A 20,561-nucleotide genomic window follows, 5' to 3' on the forward strand; every position below is an offset into this window, starting at 1 on the left:
CATTTTCTTAGTCAATTCCATTCCTTAGAAAAATAATTTACTGCACATACCTTGTTTGCCGGGTTCCCCGCACGCTATTCCCTTTCTGAAAGTTACCTCACTCCTCAGAATATGCGAGAACAGCCAGTGGATCTTAGTTACTGCCGCTAAGATCATAGAAAACGCAGGCAGATTCTTCTTCCAAATACTGCCTGAGAATAAACAACACACTCCGGTGTCATTTTAAAATAACAAACTTTTGATTGAAGAAATAAATTAAGTATAAAAACACCACAGACCTCTCACAACGTCCTATCTATTAAGTTGCAAGAGAATGACTGAATATGACATGTGAGGGGAGGAGCTATGTAGCAGCTCTGCTTGGGTGATCCTCTTGCAATTTCCTGTTGGGAAGAGAATATATTCCATAAGTAATGGATGACCCGTGGACTGAATACACTTAACAAGAGAAATAAAATAATCCACAGAAATATTAACCCTTGGAGTGCTGGTACCTTCTAACCTAGAAGGGAAATCACCTGTGGATGCTGCAGATAGGCAAATAATTCTAAGGTGTGACAAATATCTCCACAGCTGTCAGGGACCTGTAGAAAAAGAAAGAACAGAGTAAACAACCCTGGCATTCTACAAAGGGGTAGCATCATTGTTAGAAATTTTAAGCAAAGACCACCTTGCCGTACTACTAACTGCTAAAAGCCACCATTACTCTTACTAAAGAGACTGACATGGACCCAGCATAACCCCAAATCCTTGCTTGCAGGGAAAAGTACCCATAAAAGGATTAAATATCTTCAGACACCATCTTCTAACATCCTCCCTTGACAGAGAAGAGAATGACTGGGGGTTATGGGTAAGGGAAGTGACACTTAACTGCTTTGCGGGGGTGCTCTTTGCCTCCTCCTGCTAGCCAGGAGTGAATATCCCACTAGTAATTAGAATAATTTGTAGACTCTCCATGCCATAGGAAAGAAATATTCCTGCGGATGCCCATGTGTGTGCGTGAGTAGTGCTGGTGGTGTGCAAGGTGTGTTTTTGGTGTGCAAGGTGTGTGTGTGCATTGTTTGTGGTGTGTGTGTGAGGTGTGTGAGGTGTGTGTGCGTGTGTGTGCGTGTGAGGTGTGTGTGTGTGTGTGTGTGAGGTGTGTGTGCGTGTGTGTGTGTGTGAGGTGTGTGTGCGTGTGTGTGCGAGGTGTGTGTGCGTGTGTGTGCGTGTGAGGTGTGTGTGTGTGTGTGCGTGTGAGGTGTGTGTGTGTGCGTGTGAGGTGTGTGTGTGTGCGTGTGAGGTGTGTGTGTGTGTGTGCGAGGTGTGTGTGTGTGTGTGCGTGTGAGGTGTGTGTGTGTGTGTGCGTGTGAGGTGTGTGTGTGTGTGTGCGTGTGAGGTGTGTGTGTGCGTGTGAGGTGTGTGTGTGTGTGTGTGCGTGTGAGGTGTGTGTGTGTGTGTGTGTGTGCGTGTGAGGTGTGTGAGGTGTGTGTGGTGTGAGGTGTGTGTGGTGTGAGGTGTGTGTGGTGTGTGGTGTGTGTGGTGTGAGGTGTGTGTGGTGTGAGGTGTGTGTGGTGTGAGGTGTGTGTGGTGTGAGGTGTGTGTGGTGTGAGGTGTGTGTGGTGTGAGGTGTGTGTGGTGTGAGGTGTGTGTGGTGTGAGGTGTGTGTGGTGTGAGGTGTGTGTGTGTGTGAGGTGTGTGTGGTGTGAGGTGTGTGTGGTGTGAGGTGTGTGTGGTGTGAGGTGTGTGTGGTGTGAGGTGTGTGTGGTGTGAGGTGTGTGTGGTGTGAGGTGTGTGTGGTGTGAGGTGTGTGTGTGTGGTGTGTGTGGTGTGTGTGTGGTGTGTGTGAGGTGTGTGTGTGTGTGTGTGGTGTGTGTGTGGTGTGTTTGAGGTGTGTGTGTGTTTGAGGTGTGTGTGTGTTTGAGGTGTGTGTGTGTTTGAGGTGTGTGTGTGTTTGAGGTGTGTGTGTGTTTGAGGTGTGTGTGTGTTTGAGGTGTGTGTGTGTTTGAGGTGTGTGTGTGTTTGAGGTGTGTGTGTGTTTGAGGTGTGTGTGTGTTTGAGGTGTGTGTGTGTTTGAGGTGTGTGTGTGTTTGAGGTGTGTGTGTGTTTGAGGTGTGTGTGTGTTTGAGGTGTGTGTGTGTGTGTGTGTTTGAGGTGTGTGTGTGTTTGAGGTGTGTGTGTGTTTGAGGTGTGTGTTTGAGGTGTGTGTGTGTGTTTGAGGTGTGTGTGTGTGTTTGAGGTGTGTGTGTGTGTGTGTGAGGTGTGTGTGTGTGTTTGAGGTGTGTGTGTGTGTGTGTGTGTTTGAGGTGTGTGTGTGTGTGTTTGAGGTGTGTGTGTGTGTGTTTGAGGTGTGTGTGTGTTTGAGGTGTGTGTGTGTTTGAGGTGTGTGTGTGTGTGTTGAGGTGTGTGTGTGTGTGTTGAGGTGTGTGTGTGTGTGAGGTGTGTGTGTGTGTGAGGTGTGTGTGTGTGTGAGGTGTGTGTGTGTGTGAGGTGTGTGTGTGAGGTGTGTGTGTGAGGTGTGTGTGTGAGGTGTGTGTGTGAGGTGTGTGTGAGGTATGTGTGTGTGTGTGAGGTGTGTGTGTGTGAGGTGTGTGTGTTTGAGGTGTGTGTGTTTGAGGTGTGTGTGTTTGAGGTGTGTGTGTTTGAGGTGTGTGTGTTTGAGGTGTGTGTGTTTGAGGTGTGTGTGTTTGAGGTGTGTGTGTTTGAGGTGTGTGTGTGTGAGGTGTGTGTGTGTGTGAGGTGTGTGTGTGAGGTGTGTGTGAGGTGTGTGTGTGTGTGTGTGTGTGTGTGAGGTATATGTGTGAGGTATGTGTGTGTGAGGTATGTGTGTGTGAGGTATGTGTGTGAGGTATGTGTGTGTGTGTGTGAGGTGTGTGTGTAAGGTGTGTAAATAGTGCTTTTGGCGTGTGAGGTGTGTGCGCGCAGTGTTTGTGGTGTGCGAGGTGTGTGCGCGCAGTGTTTGTGGTGTGCGAGGTGTGTGTGCGCGCAGTGTTTGTGGTGTGTGAGGTGTGTGCGCGCAGTGTTTGTGGTGTGCGAGGTGTGTGTGCGCGCAGTGTTTGTGGTGTGCGAGGTGTGTGTGTGTGCGCGAGGTGTGTGTGTGCGCGAGGTGTGTGTGTGCGCGAGGTGTGTGCGCGCAGTGTTTGTGGTGTGCGAGGTGTGTGTGCGCGCAGTGTTTGTGGTGTGCGAGGTGTGTGTGTGTGCGCGAGGTGTGTGTGTGTGCGTGTGCGAGGTGTGTGTGTGTGCGAGGTGTGTGTGAGTGCGAGGTGTGTGTGAGGTGTGTGTGTGTGCGCGAGGTGTGTGTGTGTGCGCGCAGTGTTTGTGGTGTGCGAGGTGTGTGTGTGTGCGAGGTGTGTGTGGTGTGTGTGTGTGAGAGGTGTGTGTGTGTGCGAGGTGTGTGTGTGTGAGGTGTGTGTGGTGTGAGGTGTGTGTGTGTGAGGTGTGTGTGGTGTGAGGTGTGTGTGTGTGTGGTGTGTGAGGTGTGTGTGTGTGTGGTGTGTGTGAGGTGTGTGTGTGGTGTGTGTGTGGTGTGTTTGAGGTGTGTGTGTGTTTGAGGTGTGTGTGTGTTTGAGGTGTGTGTGTGTTTGAGGTGTGTGTGTGTTTGAGGTGTGTGTGTGTTTGAGGTGTGTGTGTGTTTGAGGTGTGTGTGTGTTTGAGGTGTGTGTGTGTTTGAGGTGTGTGTGTGTTTGAGGTGTGTGTGTGTTTGAGGTGTGTGTGTGTTTGAGGTGTGTGTGTGTTTGAGGTGTGTGTGTGTTTGAGGTGTGTGTGTGTTTGAGGTGTGTGTGTGTTTGAGGTGTGTGTGTGTTTGAGGTGTGTGTGTGTTTGAGGTGTGTGTGTGTTTGAGGTGTGTGTGTGTTTGAGGTGTGTGTGTGTTTGAGGTGTGTGTGTGTTTGAGGTGTTTGTGTGTTTGAGGTGTGTGTGTGTTTGAGGTGTGTGTGTGTTTGAGGTGTGTGTGTGTGTTTGAGGTGTGTGTGTGTGTGTGTGTTTGAGGTGTGTGTGTGTGTTTGAGGTGTGTGTGTGTGTGTGTGTTTGAGGTGTGTGTGTGTGTGTTTGAGGTGTGTGTGTGTTTGAGGTGTGTGTGTGTGTGTTTGAGGTGTGTGTGTGTGTGTGTTTGAGGTGTGTGTGTGTGTGTTTGAGGTGTGTGTGTGTGTGTGTTTGAGGTGTGTGTGTGTTTGAGGTGTGTGTGTGTGTGTGTTTGAGGTGTGTGTGTGTGTGTGTGTGTTTGAGGTGTGTGTGTGTGTGTGTGTGTGTTTGAGGTGTGTGTGTGTGTGTTTGAGGTGTGTGTGTGTGTGTTTGAGGTGTGTGTGTGTGTGTTTGAGGTGTGTGTGTGTGTGTTTGAGGTGTGTGTGTGTGAGGTGTGTGTGTGTGTGAGGTGTGTGTGTGTGTGAGGTGTGTGTGTGTGAGGTGTGTGTGTGTGTGAGGTGTGTGTGTGTGAGGTGTGTGTGTGTGTGAGGTGTGTGTGTGAGGTGTGTGTGAGGTATGTGTGTGTGTGTGAGGTATGTGTGTGTGTGTGAGGTGTGTGTGTGTGAGGTGTGTGTGTGTGAGGTGTGTGTGTGTGAGGTGTGTGTGTTTGAGGTGTGTGTGTTTGAGGTGTGTGTGTTTGAGGTGTGTGTGTTTGAGGTGTGTGTGTTTGAGGTGTGTGTGTTTGAGGTGTGTGTGTGTGAGGTGTGTGTGAGGTGTGTGTGTGAGGTGTGTGTGTGAGGTGTGTGTGTGTGTGTGAGGTATGTGTGTGAGGTATGTGTGTGTGAGGTATGTGTGTGTGAGGTATGTGTGTGTGAGGTATGTGTGTGTGAGGTATGTGTGTGTGTGTGTGTGTGAGGTATGTGTGTGTGTGTGTGAGGTGTGTGTGTAAGGTGTGTAAATAGTGCTTTTGGCGTGTGAGGTGTGTGCGCGCAGTGTTTGTGGTGTGTGTGCGAGGTGTGTGCGCGCAGTGTTTGTGGTGTGCGAGGTGTGTGTGCGCGCAGTGTTTGTGGTGTGCGAGGTGTGTGTGCGCGCAGTGTTTGTGGTGTGCGAGGTGTGTGTGTGTGCGAGGTGTGTGTGTGCGAGGTGTGTGTGTGCGAGGTGTGTGTGTGTGCGAGGTGTGTGTGAGTGCGAGGTGTGTGTGAGGTGTGTGTGTGTGCAGTGTTTGTGTGTGCGAGGTGTGTGTGTGTGCGCGCAGTGTTTGTGGTGTGCGAGGTGTGTGTGTGTGCGAGGTGTGTGTGGTGTGTGTGTGTGCGAGGTGTGTGTGAGTGCGAGGTGTGTGTGAGGTGTGTGTGTGTGCGCGCAGTGTTTGTGTGTGCGAGGTGTGTGTGTGCGCGCAGTGTTTGTGGTGTGCGAGGTGTGTGTGTGTGCGAGGTGTGTGTGGTGTGTGTGTGTGTGAGGTGTGTGTGTGTGAGGTGTGTGTGTGTGAGGTGTGTGTGTGTGAGGTGTGTGTGTGTGAGGTGTGTGTGTGTGAGGTGTGTGTGTGTGAGGTGTGTGTGTGTGAGGTGTGTGTGTGTGAGGTGTGTGTGAGGTGTGTGTGTGTGAGGTGTGTGTGTGTGAGGTGTGTGTGTGTGAGGTGTGTGTGTGTGAGGTGTGTGTGAGGTGTGTGTGTGTGAGGTGTGTGTGTGTGAGGTGTGTGTGTGTGAGGTGTGTGTGTGTGAGGTGTGTGTGTGTGAGGTGTGTGTGTGTGAGGTGTGTGTGTGTGAGGTGTGTGTGAGGTGTGTGTGAAAGCAGTGTTTTTAGTGTGCGAGGTATTGTGAGCAGTGTTTTTGGTGTGTGAGGTGTGTGCGCGCGCAGTGTTTTTGGTGTGTGAGGTGCGTAAGGTGTGTAAGGTGTGTGAGCGTGCAGTGTTTTTGGTGTGTGAGGTGCGTAAGGTGTGTGAGCGCGCAGTGTTTTTGGTGTGTGTGGTGCGTGAGGTGCGTAAGGTGTGTGAGCGTGCAGTGTTTTTGGTGTGCGAGGTGTGCGCGCGCGCAGTGTTTTTGGTGTGGGAGGTGCGTAAGGTGTGTGTGCGCGCGCGCGCAGTGTTTGTGGTGTGTGAAGTGTTTGGGGGGGGGTGTGTGTGAAGTGTTTGGGGGGTGTGTGTGTGTGAAGTGTTTGGGGGGGGTGTGTGTGAAGTGTTTGGGGGGGGTGTGTGTGTGAAGTGTTTGGGGGGGGGGGTGTGAAGTGTTTGGGGGGGGGGGGTGTGAAGTGTTTGGGGGGGGTGTGTGAAGTGTTTGGGGGGGGGGGGTGTGTGAAGTGTTTGGGGGGGTGTGTGTGTGAAGTGTTTTGGGGGGGTGCGAGGTGTGTGTGCGTGCAGTGTTTGAGGTGTGAAATGTTGGGGGTGGGGGCGCGGGCGTGCAGTGTTTGAGGGGGCACGGGCGCGCAGTGTTTGAGGGGGCGCGGGCGCGCAGTGTTTGAGGGGGCGCGGGCGCGCAGTGTTTGGGGGCGCGCGTAATAGAAGTAAATTGGTAAATAAGTAATAGAAGTAAATTGGAATGTTGTTTGAATTTCTTTCTCTATCTAAATCATGTAAGAAAAAAAATTGGGTTTAGTGTCCCTTTAAGCAAAGATAATTAGATTTTTCAGCACAACGTCTGTTTTTCTAAAAAAACAATTTATGTAAGAACTTACCTGATAAATTCATTTCTTTCATATTAGCAAGAGTCCATGAGCTAGTGACGTATGGGATATACATTAATACCAGGAGGGACAAAGTTTCCCAAACCTTAAAATGCCTATAAATACACCCCTCACCACACCCACAATTCAGTTTAACGAATAGCCAAGAAGTGGGGTGATAAAAAAAGGAGCGAAAGCATCAATAAAATAAGGAATTGGAATAATTGTGCTTTATACAAAAAAAAAAAATCATAACCATCACAAAAAGGGTGGGCCTCATGGACTCTTGCTAATATGAAAGAAATGAATTTATCAGGTAAGTTCTTACATAAATTATGTTTTCTTTCATGTAATTAGCAAGAGTCCATGAGCTAGTGACGTATGGGATAGCAGATACCCACGATGTGGAACTTCCACGCAAGAGTCACTAGAGAGGGAGGGATGAAATAAAGACAGCCTATTCTGCTGAAAAAATAATCCACAACCCAAATCAAAAAAGTTTTAATCTTATAATGAAAAAAACTGAAATTATAAGCAGAAGAATCAAACTGAAACGGCTGCCTGAAGTACTTTTCTACCAAAAACTGCTTCAGAAGAAGAGAAAACATCAAAATGGTAGAATTTAGTAAAAGTATGCAAAGAAGACCGAGTTGCTGCTTTGCAAATCTGATCAACAGAAGCTTAATTCCTAAAAGCCCAGGAAGTAGAAACTGACCTAGTAGAATGAGCCGTAAATCCTTTGAGGCGGGGATTTACCCGACTCCACATAAGCAAATAGACTAGAAGTCTTCCTGAAATCTTTAGTCGCTTCAACATAATATTTCAAAGCTCTAACTACATCCAAAGAATGTAAAGATCTCTCCAGAGAATTCTTAGGATTAGGACACAATGAAGGGACAACAATTTCTCTACTAATGTTGTTAGAATTCACAACTTTAGGTAACAATTGAAATGAAGTCCGCAACACCGCCTTATCCTGATGAAAAATCAGAAAAGGAGATTCACAAGAAAAAGCAGATAATTCAGAAACTTTTCTAGCAGAAGAGATGGCCAAAAGGAACAAAAAACTTTCCAGGAAAGTAATTTAATATCCAGAGAATACATAGGTTCAAACGGAGGAGCCTGTAAAGCCCTCAGAACCAAATTGAGACTCCAAGGAGGAGAAATTGACTTAATGACAGGCTTGATTCGAACCAAAGCCTGTACAAAACAATGAATATCAGGATGATAAGCAATCTTTCTGTGAAAAAGAACCGAAAGAGCAGAGATTTGTCCTTTCAAGGAACTTGCAGACAAACCCTTATCCAAACCATCTTGAAGAATTTGTACAATTCTAGGAATTCTAAAAGAATGCCAAGAGAATTTATGTGAAGAACACCAAGAAATGTAAGTCTTCCAGACTCGGTAATAGATCTTCCTAGACACAGATTTACGAGCCTGTAACATAGTATTAATCACTGAATCAGAGAAACCTCTATGACTAAGTATTAAGCGTTCAATCTCCATACCTTCAAATTTAATGATTTGAGATCCTGATGGAAAAATGGGCCTTGAGATAGGTCTGGCCTTAACGGAAGTGTCCAAGATTGGCAACTTGCCATCCGAACGAGATCCGCATACCAAAACCTGTGCGGCCATGCTGGAGCCACCAGCAGTACAAACTAACGCTCCATTAGGATTTTGGAAAACACTCTTGGAAGAAGAACTAGAGGCGGAAAGATATAAGCAGGTTGATAATTTCAAGGAAGTGACAACGCGTCCACCGCTTCCGCCTGAGGATCCCTGGATCTGGACAGATACCTGGGAAGTTTCTTGTTTAGATGAGAGGCAATCAGATCTATTTCTGGAAGCCCCTAGATTTGTACAATCTGAAGAAATACCACTGGGTGAAGAGACCATTCGCCCGGATGTAACGTCTGGCGACTGAGATAATCCGCTTCCCAATTGTCTATACCTGGGATGTGAATCGCAGAAATTAGACAGGAGCTGGATTCCGTCCATACAAGTATCCGAGATACTTCTTTCATAGCCTGAGGACTGGGAGTCCCCCCTTGATTGAAATATGCCACAGTTGTGACATTGTCTGTCTGAAAACAAATAAACAATTCTCTCTTCAGAAGAGGCCAGAACTGAAGAGCTCTGAAAATCGCACAGAGTTCCAAAATATTGATCGGTAATCTCACCTCCTGAGATTCCCAAACCCCCTGCGCTGTCAGAGATCCCCATACAGCTCCCCAACCTAAAAGACTTGCATCTGTTGAGATCACAGTCCAGGTTGGAAGAACAAAAGAGGCCCCTTCAACTAAACGATGGTGATCCAACCACCAAGTCAGAGAAGAACGAACATTGGGATTTAAGGATATTAATTGTGATATCTTCGTATAATCCCTGCACCATTGATTCAGCATACAAAGCTGGAGAGGTCTCATGTGAAAACGAGCAAAAGGGATTGCGTCCGATGCAGCAGTCATGAGACCTAAAATTTCCATGCATAAAGCTACCGAAGGGAAAGATTGAAACTGAAGCTTTCGACAAGCTGAAACCAATTTCAGACGTCTCTTTTCTGTAAGAGACAAAGTCATGGATACTGAATCTATTTGGATACCTAAAAAGGTTACCCTTGTCTGAGGAATCAAGGAACTCTTTGGTAAATTGATCCTCCAACCATGTCTTTGAACAAACAACACAAGTTGATGCGTGTGAGATTCTGCAGAATGTAAAGACTGAGCAAGTACCAAGATATCGTCCAAATAAAGAAATACCGCAATACCCTGCTCCCTGATTACAGAGAGAAGGGCACCGAGAACCTTCGAAAAGATCCTTGGGGCTGTAGCGAAACCAAAAGGAAGAGCAACAAACTGGTAATGCTTGTCTAGAAAAGAGAATCTCAGGAACTGATAGTGATCCGGATGAATTGGAATATGAAGATATGCATCCTGTAAGTATTGTGAACATATAATGCCCTTGCTGAACAAAAGGCAGAATAGTCCTTATAGTCACCATCTTGAATGTTGGTATCCTTACATAACTATTCAATATTTTTAGATCCAGAACTGGTCTGAAAGAATTCTCTTTCTTTGGAACAATGAAGATTTGAATAAAACCCCAGGCCCCGTTCCAGAACTGGAACTGGCATAAGTTACCCTAGCTGACTCCAGATCTGAAACACATTTCAGAAACGCTTGAGCCTTCACTGGGTTTACTGGAATTCGTGAAAGAAAGAATCTTCTCACAGGCGGTCTTACCTTGAAACCTATTCTGTACCCTTGTGAAACAATGTTCTGAATCCAAAGACTTTGAATCGAATTGATCCAAACATCTTTGAAAAATCTTAACCTGCCCCTTACAAGCTGAGCTGGAATGAGAGACGCACCTTCATGCGGATTTGGGAGCTGGTTTTGACTTTCTAAAAGGCTTGGATTTATTCCAGACTGGAGAAGGTTTCCAAACGGAAACTGTTCCTTTAGAGGAAGGGTCAGGCTTTTGTTCCTTATTCTGACGAAAGGAACGAAAACGATTAGCAGCCCTATATTTACCTTTAGATTTTTTATCCTGAGGTAAAAAGGCTCCCTTCCCCCCAGTAACAGTTGAAATTATTGAGTCTAACTGAGAACCAAATAATTTATTACCTTGGAAAGAAAGAGAAAGCAATGTTGACTTAGAAGTCATATCTGCATTCCAAGATTTAAGCCATAAAGCTCTTCTAGCTAAAATAGCTAAAGACATATACCTGACATCAATTCTAATGATATCGAAAATGGCATCACACATAGTGATTAGCATGTTAAATGAGTTTAATAATGCTATAAACATTATGGTCTGACACTTGTTGCGCTAAAGCCTCCAACCAGAAAGTTGAAGCTGCAGCAACATCAGCCAAAAAATAGCAGGTCTAAGAAGATTACCTGAACATAAATAAGCCTTCCTTAGAAAGGATTCAAGCTTTCTATCTAAAGGATCTTTAAACGAAGTACTATCTGCCGTAGGAATAGTAGTACGTTTAGCAAGAGTAGAAATAGCACCATCAACTTCGGGGATTTTATCCCAAAACTCTAATCTGTCAGATGGCAAAGGGTACAATTTCTTAAACCTTGGAGAAGGAGTAAATGAAGTACCCAGACTATTCCATTCCCTAGAAATTACTTCTGAAATAGCATCAGGAACAGGAAAAACTTATGGAATAACCACAGGAGGTTTAAAAACTGCATTTAAACGCTTAGTAGTTTTAATATCAAGAGGACTAGACTCCTCCATATCTAAAGCAATCAACACTTCCTTAAGTAAAGAACGAATAAACTCCATCTTAAATAAATATGAAGATTTATCAGTGTCAATATCTGAGGTAGAATCTTCTGAATCAAATAGATCCACATCAGAAATATATAAGTCAGAATGATGGCAGTCATTTAAAAATTCATCTGAAATATGTGAAGTTTTAAAAGACCTCTTATGTTTAGCAGAAGGAGGAATAACAGACAGAGCCTTCCGAAAAGATTTAGAAACAAATTCTTTAACATTAACAGGAACATCCTGAACATTAGATGTTGAAGGAACAACAAAAGGGAATGGATTATTACTAATGGAAATACTATCTGCGTTTGAAAGCTTATCATGACAACTAACACAAACTACAGCCGGAGGAACAGTTACCAAAAGTTTACAACAAATGCACTTAGCTTTGGTAGAACTGACATCAGGCAGCGTCTTTCCAGAAGTAGATTTTGATCTAGGGTCAGGAAATGACATCTTGCAATATGTAAAAGAAAAAACAACAAAGCAAAATTATCAAATTCCTTAAATGGCAGTTTCAGGAATGGGAAAAAATGCAAAATGAAACAAGCTTCTAGAAAACCAGAAGCAACTGAATAGTGAGACTGAAATAGTGTGAAAAAAACTGGCGCCAGGAATGACGCCCATATTTTTGGCGCCAAGTATAACGGCCACACATTTTGGCACCAAAAAAACATCCGCAATACACATACGTCAAAAATGACGCAATTACGTAAAAACTTCCGGCGCCAACTATGACGCCGGAAATGACGAAATTTTTGCGCCAAAAAAGTCTCGCGCGAAAAATGCCGCAATAAATAGAAGCATTTTCTGCACCCGCGAGCCTAACAGCCCGCAATTTTTGAAAAAAGTCAATTGAAAATTGAAAATTTAAGTTAAGAAAAATGAAATTTATATGCATTTTCCCAAAAAATGAAACTGACAGTCTGAATGAAGGAATACTGATTATCCTGAATCATGGCAAATATAAGTTTAAACACATATATTTAGAAATTTACATATAAAGTGCACAACCATAGCTTTGAGTGTCATAAATAGAAATGAGACTTACTTACCCTAAGACACTCATCTACATAAAGTGGATAGCCAAACCAGTACTGAAACGAGAATCAGTAGAGGTAATGGTATATAAGAGTATATCGTCGATCTGAAAAGGGAGGTAGGAGAAGAAATCTCTACGACCGATAACAGAGAACCTATGAAATAGATCCCCTAGAGGAAGACCATTGTATTCAAATAGGCAATACTCTCTCACATCCCTCTGACATTCACTGCACTCTGAGAGGAAAACCGGGCTTCAGCCTGCTGCAAAGCGCATATCAACGTAGAATCAAGCACAAACTTACTTCACCACCTCCATGGGAGGCAAAGTTTGTAAAACTGAATTGTGGGTGTGGTGAGGGGTGTATTTATAGGCATTTTAAGGTTTGGGAAACTTTGCCCCTCCTGGTAGGAATGTATATCCCATACGTCACTAGCTCATGGACTCTTGCTAATTACATGAAAGAAATCGATACATTTAAATATCCTATAGTATATGCAACAAAGATATTATGATTAAAATATCTATTTAAGTTTTTAACAGTCTTCTTGGAAGTATTCTTTATAAACTTTTTCCTTACCCAAATGATCTTTACAATGTTCTCAATGAGGTATATTTCATCAACTATCTAATTTTTGTCTACACAGTGTACTATAAAATATATACCTTCAAAATTAGTTTTACATTCCTCTTTTGCTTTATACCAACTACCAATAAGATCATATGGATTATTTACTAGACTCACTGAAATTGCAGTTATAGCATGCAACCAAGTAGACTTTAATAAAATCTTAATGGAAAAACTAAATTAATTTAGGTATAATCAAAATCCATTTAATTTGCATTTGATAATGGCAAAATAAATATTTAAAATTCGACAGCAAATAATGTGCCCACATTGTCTAGCAAAACATTATTAAAGGTGAAAATATTCTAACATTACAGATTGTAGTTATAAATCAATGCATTTTTTTTTCTTATATCAATATCACAAGACCATTATTCAGACTTTTGCATCTACTCCTTTAAGTAGCCCTTACCCATTAGAAAATATTGTAGCTTCTCTCATTTGACCTATTGCTGAATTGATTAGTTCAGCCTTTCGCTGATTATAATCATTTAACGCTTGTTGTACCGATAAAGGAACCATCTTCTCAAACAGATCTGTAAAAAGAAAAAAAAAAAAAAAAGGAAGGAAGAAGAAATTAAATGAATTGCCTATAACAAACATAAGACAATTACTTCTTCATCACACTTATTGGGATACAACTATAAAAAATTAATGAAGTACAACGTACATATACATTTGTAAATAGCAATGCACTCAATTTTGTACAAAGAAAATCTTACCTGATAAATTAATTTCTTTCATGGTGGTGAGAGTCCACAAGCTGTTACGTATGTGATATGCATTCCTACCAGGAGGATGCAAAGTATTCCAAACCTCAAAAGCCTATAGACAACTTTGGGTAAAAATTGAAAAGTTATCCTCAAAACAGCTTTATCTTGATGAGAAAATCAGATGAGGAGATTTTCCCAAACCTTCAAATGCCCATAAATACACCCCTCACCACACCCACAATTCAGTTTAACGAATAGCCAAGAAGTGGGGTGATAAGAAAGGAGCGAAAGCATCAACAAGGAATTGGAATAATTGTGCTTTATACAAAAAAAATCATAACCATCACAAAAAAGGGTGGGCCTCATGGACTCTTGCCAATATGAAAGAAATGAATTTATCAGGTAAGTTCTTACATAAATTATGTTTTCTTTCATGTAATTGGCAAGAGTCCATGAGCTAGTGACGTATGGGATAGCAGATACCCAAGATGTGGAACTCCACGCAAGTCACTAGAGAGGGAGGGATAAAATAAAGACAGCCAATTCCGCTGAAAAAACAATCCACAACCCAAATCAAAAAGTTTTAATCTTTATAATGAAAAAAAACAGAATTTATGCTTACCTGATAAATTACTTTCTCCAACGGTGTGTCCGGTCCACGGCGTCATCCATTACTTGTGGGAAATATTCTCCCCCACAGGGAAAGGCAAGGAGAGCACACAGCAAGAGCTGTCCATATAGCTCCCCCTCTGGCTCCGCCCCGCAGTCATTCGACCGACGGTTAGGAGAAAAAGGAGAAACTATAGGGTGCCGTGGTGACTGTAGTGTATAAAGAAAAAAAAAATTTCAAACTGATTAGGAAAACAGGGCGGGCCGTGGACCGGACACACCGTTGGAGAAAGTAATTTATCAGGTAAGCATAAATTCTGTTTTCTCCAACATTGGTGTGTCCGGTCCACAGCGTCATCCATTACTTGTGGGAACCAATACCAAAGCTTTAGGACACGGATGAGGGGAGGGAGCAAATCAGGTTACCTAAATGGAAGGCACCACGGCTTGCAAAACCTTTCTCCCAAAAATAGACTCCGAAGAAGCATAAGTATCAAATTTGTAGAATTTGGCAAAAGTGTGCAGAGAGGACCAAGTCGCTGCCTTACATATCTGATCAACAGAAGCCTCGTTCTTGTAGGCCCATGTGGAAGCCACAGCCCTAGTAGAGTGAGCTGTGATTCGGTCAGGAGGTTGCCGTCCGGCAGTCTCATAAGCCAATCGAATAATGCTTTTCAGCCAGAAAGAGAGAGGTGTAGCAGTAGCTTTTTGACCTCTCCTCTTACCAGAGTAAACGACAAACAAAGATGAGGTTTGTCTAAAATCTTTTGTTGCTTCTAAGTAGAACTTTAAAGCACGAACAACATCTAAATTGTGTAATAAACGTTCCTTCTTTGAAACTGGATTCGGACACAGAGAATGAACAACTATTTCCTGGTTAATATTCTTGTTGGAAACAACTTTTGGAAGAAAACCAGGCTTAGTACGCAAAACAACTTATCTGAATGGAAAACCAGATAGGGTGGATTACATTGCAAAGCAGATAATTCAGAAACTCTTCTAGCAGAAGAAATAGCAACCAACTTTCCAAGATAATAACTTAATATCTATGGAATGTAAAGGTTCAAACAGAACCCCTTGAAGAACTGAAAGAACTAAATTTAGACTCCAAGGAGGAGTCATGGGTCTGAAAACAGGCTTGATTCTAACCAAAGCCTGAACAAAAGATTGTACATCTGGCACAGCTGCCAATCGTTTGTGTAACAAGACAGATAAAGCGGAAATCTGTCCTTTTAGAGAACTAGCTGACAACCCTTTATCCAAACCTTCTTGGAGAAAGGAGAGAATCTTTGGAATTTTAATCTTACTCCAGGAGAATCCCTTGGATTCACACCAGCAGATATATTTTTTCCATATTTTATGGTAAATCTTTCTAGTCACAGATACTCTGGTCCAAGCCAGAAAACCTATCACAGAATTCAAGAACCCACGCTTTGATAAAATCAAGCGTTCAATTTCCAAGCAGTCAGCTGCAGAGAAACTAGATTTGGATGTTCGAATGGACCTTGTACTAGAAGATCCTGTCTCAAAGGTAGCTTCCATGGTGGAGCCGATGACATATTCACCAGGTCTGCATACTAAGTCCTGCGTGGCCACGCAGGAGCTATCAGAATCACCGAGGCCTTCTCCTGTTTGATCCTGGCTATGAGCCTGGGAAGGAGAGGAAACGGTGGAAACACATACGCTAGGTTGAACGACCAAGGCGCCACTAATGCATCCACTAGAGTCGCCTTGGGATCCCTGGATCTGGACCCGTAGCAAGGAATCTTGAAGTTCTGACGGGACGCGATTAGATCCATGTCTGGAATGCCCCATAATTGGGTTAACTGAGCAAAGACCTCCGGGTGGAGTTCCCACTCCACCGGATGGAAAGTCTGACGACTCAAATAGTCCCCCTCCCAGTTGTCTACTCCTGGGATGTGAATAGCGGATAGATGGCAGGAGTGATTCTCTGCCCATTGGATGATCTTGGTTACTTCCTTCATCGCTAGGGAACTCTTTGTTCCCCCCTGATGATTGATGTACGCAACAGTCGTTATGTTGTCCGACTGAAATCTTATGAACCTGGCTTCCGCTAGCTGAGGCCAAGCCAGGAGCGCATTGAATATTGCTCTTAGTTCCAAAATGTTTATCGGGAGAAGCGACTCTTCCCGAGATCATAGGCCCTGAGCTTTCAGGGAGTCCCAGACCGCACCGCGCCCCACCCCAAGAGGCTGGCGTCGGTCGTGACGATGACCCACTCCGGTCTGCGGAAACTCATTCCCTGAGACAGGTGATCCTGGGTCAACCACCAGAGAAGTGAGTCCCTGGTTACCTGGTCTACTTGAATTTGGGGAGACAAGTCTGTATAGTCCCCAGTCCACTGATTGAGCATGCACAGCTGTAATGATCTTAGATGAATTCGAGCAAAAGGAACCACGTCCATTGCTGCGACCATTAGTCCTATTACTTCCATGCACTGAGCTATGGAGGGTTGAGGAATAGAATGAAGAACTCGACAAGTGTTTAAAAACTTTTCTCTTTCTGACTTCTGTCAGGAAGATCTTCATTTCCACAGAATCTATTATTGTTCCCAGAAAAGGAACCCTTGTGGACGGTGACAGTGAACTCTTTTCTATGTTCACCTTCCACCCGTGAGATCTGAGAAAAGCCAACACAATGTCTGTGTGGGCCCTTGCTTTGGAAAGAGACGACGCTTGGATTAGGATGTCGTCTAGATAAGGTGCCACAGCGATGCCCCTCGGCCTTAGGACCGCTAGAAGGGACCCTAGCACCTTTGTGAAAATTCTGGGAGCGGTGGCTAAACCGAATGGAAGAGCCACGAACTGGTAATGTTTGTCCAGAAAGGCGAACCTCAGGACCTGATGATGAGTTTTGTGGATTGGGATATGCAGATACGCATCCTTTAGATCCACGGAAGTCAAATATTGACCCTGCTGGATTGTCGGCAAGATTGTCCGAATGGTTTCCATTTTGAAGGATGGAACTCTGAGGAACTTGTTTAATATCTTTAAATCCAGAATTGGCCTGAAAGTTCCCTCTTTTTTGGGAACCACAAACAGGTTTGAGTAAAAACCTAGACCTTGTTCCCCGGAGGGGACTGGGTTTATCACTCCCATCTTTGATAGGTCTCTTACACAATGTAAGAATGCCTGTTTCTTTATCTGGTCTGAAGACAAGCAAGACAGGTGGAACCTTCCCTTTGGAGGAAGTCCCTTGAACTCTAGCAGGTATCCCTTGGAGACTCTCTCTAGTGCCCAGGGATCCGGAACATCTCCTGCCCAAGTCTGAGCGGAGAGATAGTCTGCCCCCTACCAGATCCGGTCCCGGATTGGAGGCTACCCCTTCATGCTGTCTTGGTAGCAGCAGCAGGTTTCTTGGTCTGTTTACCCTTGTTCCAGCCTTGCATGGGCTTCCAAGCGGGTTTGGGCTGGGCCGCGTTACCTTCTTGTCTAGCGGCAGTGGAGTTATTAGCCGGTCCGTTCCTGAAATTGCGAAAGGAACGAAAATTAGACTTGTTCTTAGACTTAAAAGGCCTATCCTGTGGAAGGGCATGGCCCGTACCCCCAGTGATGTCTGAAATAATTTCCTTCAATTCCGGCCCAAAAAGGGTCTTACCCTTGAATGGAATATTAAGAAACTTAGTCTTGGACGACACATCTGCCGACCAGGATTTTAGCCAAAGCGCCCTCCGCGCTACTATAGCAAAACCTGAGTTTTTCGCCGCCAATTTCGTTATTTGAAAGGCGGCATCCAATATAAAGGATTTAGCTAATTTTAATGCGTGAATTCTGTCCATGACTTCTTCATAGGAAGTCTCTTTCTGGAGCGACCTTTCTAGTTCCTCGAACCAAAAGGACGCCGCTGAAGTGACAGTAATAACACACGTAGCTGGTTGAAGGATGAACCCTTGCTGAACAAAAATCTTTTTAAGCAATCCTTCCAATTTTTTATCCATAGGATCTTTGAAAGCGCAGCTGTCCTCTATAGGAATAGTGGTGCGCTTCGCTAGTGTTGAAACAGCTCCCTCAACCTTCGGGACCGTCTGCCATGCGTCCCTTCTAAGGTCTACTATGGGAAACATTTTCTTAAATATAGGAGGTGGGGCAAAGGGTACCCCTGGCTTCTCCCACTCCTTTTCCACTATGTTCGCTACCCTTTTGGGTATTGGAAAGGCGTCGTCGTGCACTGGGACCTCTAAAAATGTGTCCAACTTGTGGGGGGCGGAGCTACGCTGTGCAGGAACATGGCAGCTTTGTAAGCAAGCTCCGTAGCTATTTTCCCAATATCGCCCGATATTAGGCTACAACAAGGAAAACAAATGATGCTGGTCTGTTATACGGTTACCGCATTGTAAAGGGAGTGGATCGGTGACAGAGGAACAGACAGACTACCTTAAAACGAGCTGGTACAGAACGGAGGCCTACTCAGGAGGGATCTGATCCCCATACCCACACGATCCACCTATTGAGCTACTACCACAGATAAATTACTAAGCAGCCTTTACGCAACCCTCCGGCGGCTAACAAGTTAAGGAGAGCCGGGTGCCGGTCAATTAGGACGCAAGATATACCCCATCTTCAGTAAGTAACACGTGTACACCATACACGCGCAACCCGACAGCGGACAAGATCCGACCACTTACAGCGCCGCTCATTTAATGCTAGCCCAGGTCAGACCACACTCAAAGTTACACCCAATATCAGCAAGGGGGAGCGTGGTATCTAACTAAGAGGAAGTCACTATAATTTAGAAGGGAGATAATCCAGGACACAATGGGGTTTTAACTTTATTGTTATACTTCCCAGGCATTAAACAGCTACGCCATTTTCCCTTTCGCACCACGTGACAAGATCTTTAACGGCTATTGACTTGTTCAGACAAGGGCACAGTATATATCTGGGGAACCCAATAAATAGCAGTAGGAAAGACCTGCATGTCTAGAAACTCACCCCTTAACCAGACCTACGCTGCATAAACATAACTAACCAAGAAAATGACTTCCAGACAGAAATCAAAAGGGGAGAAAAACAGCAAACTGCTGACTCAGTCCTCCACTCTCTCTACGTTCTTCACTACAAGAGAACAACCAGATAGCGATCTTTCCCAATCTATAATGGATGACACTGAGTCCCAATCACAGTCCGCTCAAGAAGCCTTGACATCTCAAAATCAGCTGACATATATACAAGCTATTATAGAAAAACTCCCTTCTAAATCTGACATAGGGGATCTTAAGGTGTTTATTAAATCTGAAATGACCGCGGCGAGGAAAGATATTACTGACCTAGGGTCTAGAATTGAAGATCTGGAAGTAACCCAAGACACTATTAACACAATGCTTTCCTCAACCGAAAACTGTCTAGCACAACACGCCTCTTCTATCTCAACACTGCAAGATAAGGTCGAGGACCTTGAGAATAGAAGTAGGCGCAATAACTTAAGGATCCGAGGACTAACTGAAGAGATAACACCAGATAAACTCCAACCTTATTTGGTGGATTTATTTAATTCCCTAACTCATTCTACACATTTTACTGAAGCCTTGATTGAGAGAGCACATAGGGCATTGAGGCCCAAGCCTTCCCCACCTGCCCCACCAAGAGATGTGATAGTACGTCTATTGCATTATAAAGACAAAGATTCCATATGGTCTGCAGCACGCACCACCAGATCCTTCAAGCACCTGGACATGGAGCTCCAATTCTACCAGGACCTTTGCCCGACAACAATAGAGAGAAGGAAAGCAGCCAAATTTATTACAACGGTTTTGCAAGAAAAGAAGGTCAAATACAGATGGGGGTTTCCCCTTCTGTATCATTATCACCAAAGATGGAAGTCAATTCACTTACAGAGATACAACAGATTTAGACTCCCTTTCTAAATTCCTCAACACCAATCTTAAACCTCCACAAGATTTGATGGACACTGGCCCTGACAACCCCTCTATCTCCACGACGTCACATCCCAAACCCCAAAGGTCTCAGTGGATTACAGTACAAAGAAAGAGGAAACACCTTCTCCCAGCCCACACAGAGCCTGAATAAGGACGGTAAAAGAAGAGACACTTCCTAGCAGCTAAGTATCATCGATACCTTACTAGTTATTTTCACATGTTTTCTTGAACCAAGTTCCTCATATAATACTGACTCTAATATATAAAAGAGAGGACTAATTGGAAACACTAGAGACTGGGTGAATCCCGGTTCCACCCAGAGAACTTCTTAGGCGAGGGGGTTACATCGTTATATTTTCTGCTGCCTTGAAGCTTAGCTTCAGTTTAATTACTCTAAATATTCTTTGCATGGTTAATGATAGTTTTAATAGTCATTGTTGTTTTATTGTGATACAAACATACCATTTGTTCCACGCATTTTCTCATAAATTATAAGAAGGACATAAAAATGTAAATGCATTGTTGCTCTCGTTAAAATACTTACAAGGGCCGACAACCCTCTGGCTTAAAGGAGTATCCTCTGTTACCAGAAAACCCAATTTTAGATTCAATAATCGACCTGTCTTAGGTCGCCAATGATGTCATTTACAGGTTTGTTTGTTTCTGTGTCTTCTCCAAAAGTTCAAATGTTTCATTATGCAACTAACTGTGCCAGGTATTCCCTCACGAGCTAAAAGAAGGACACAGACTTTTAGATAAAATGTAGCCATTACGATAAACTTTAGATAGGCAGAAGACCTTCTACTATACGATCCATACAAGTCTAATAAGCACTGCCTATCATTTATT

At 44.1% G+C, this 20,561-nt stretch overlaps 1 protein-coding gene across 1 annotated transcript in view; it reads right to left on the reverse strand.

The window, feature by feature from the left end:
• The window catches only part of LOC128661549 (programmed cell death 6-interacting protein), a 280,148-nt gene that overhangs the window by 231,625 nt on the left and 27,962 nt on the right, over positions 1-20,561 (reverse strand). Inside the window, exon 3 of the mRNA XM_053715792.1 lies at positions 12,907-13,030. Coding sequence (XP_053571767.1) covers positions 12,907-13,030 — 124 coding nt within the window. The remainder of the gene's footprint in view (positions 1-12,906; positions 13,031-20,561) is intronic.

Source organism: Bombina bombina, chromosome 5 (assembly GCF_027579735.1).
Source record: "Bombina bombina isolate aBomBom1 chromosome 5, aBomBom1.pri, whole genome shotgun sequence".
NCBI lineage: Eukaryota > Metazoa > Chordata > Amphibia > Anura > Bombinatoridae > Bombina > Bombina bombina.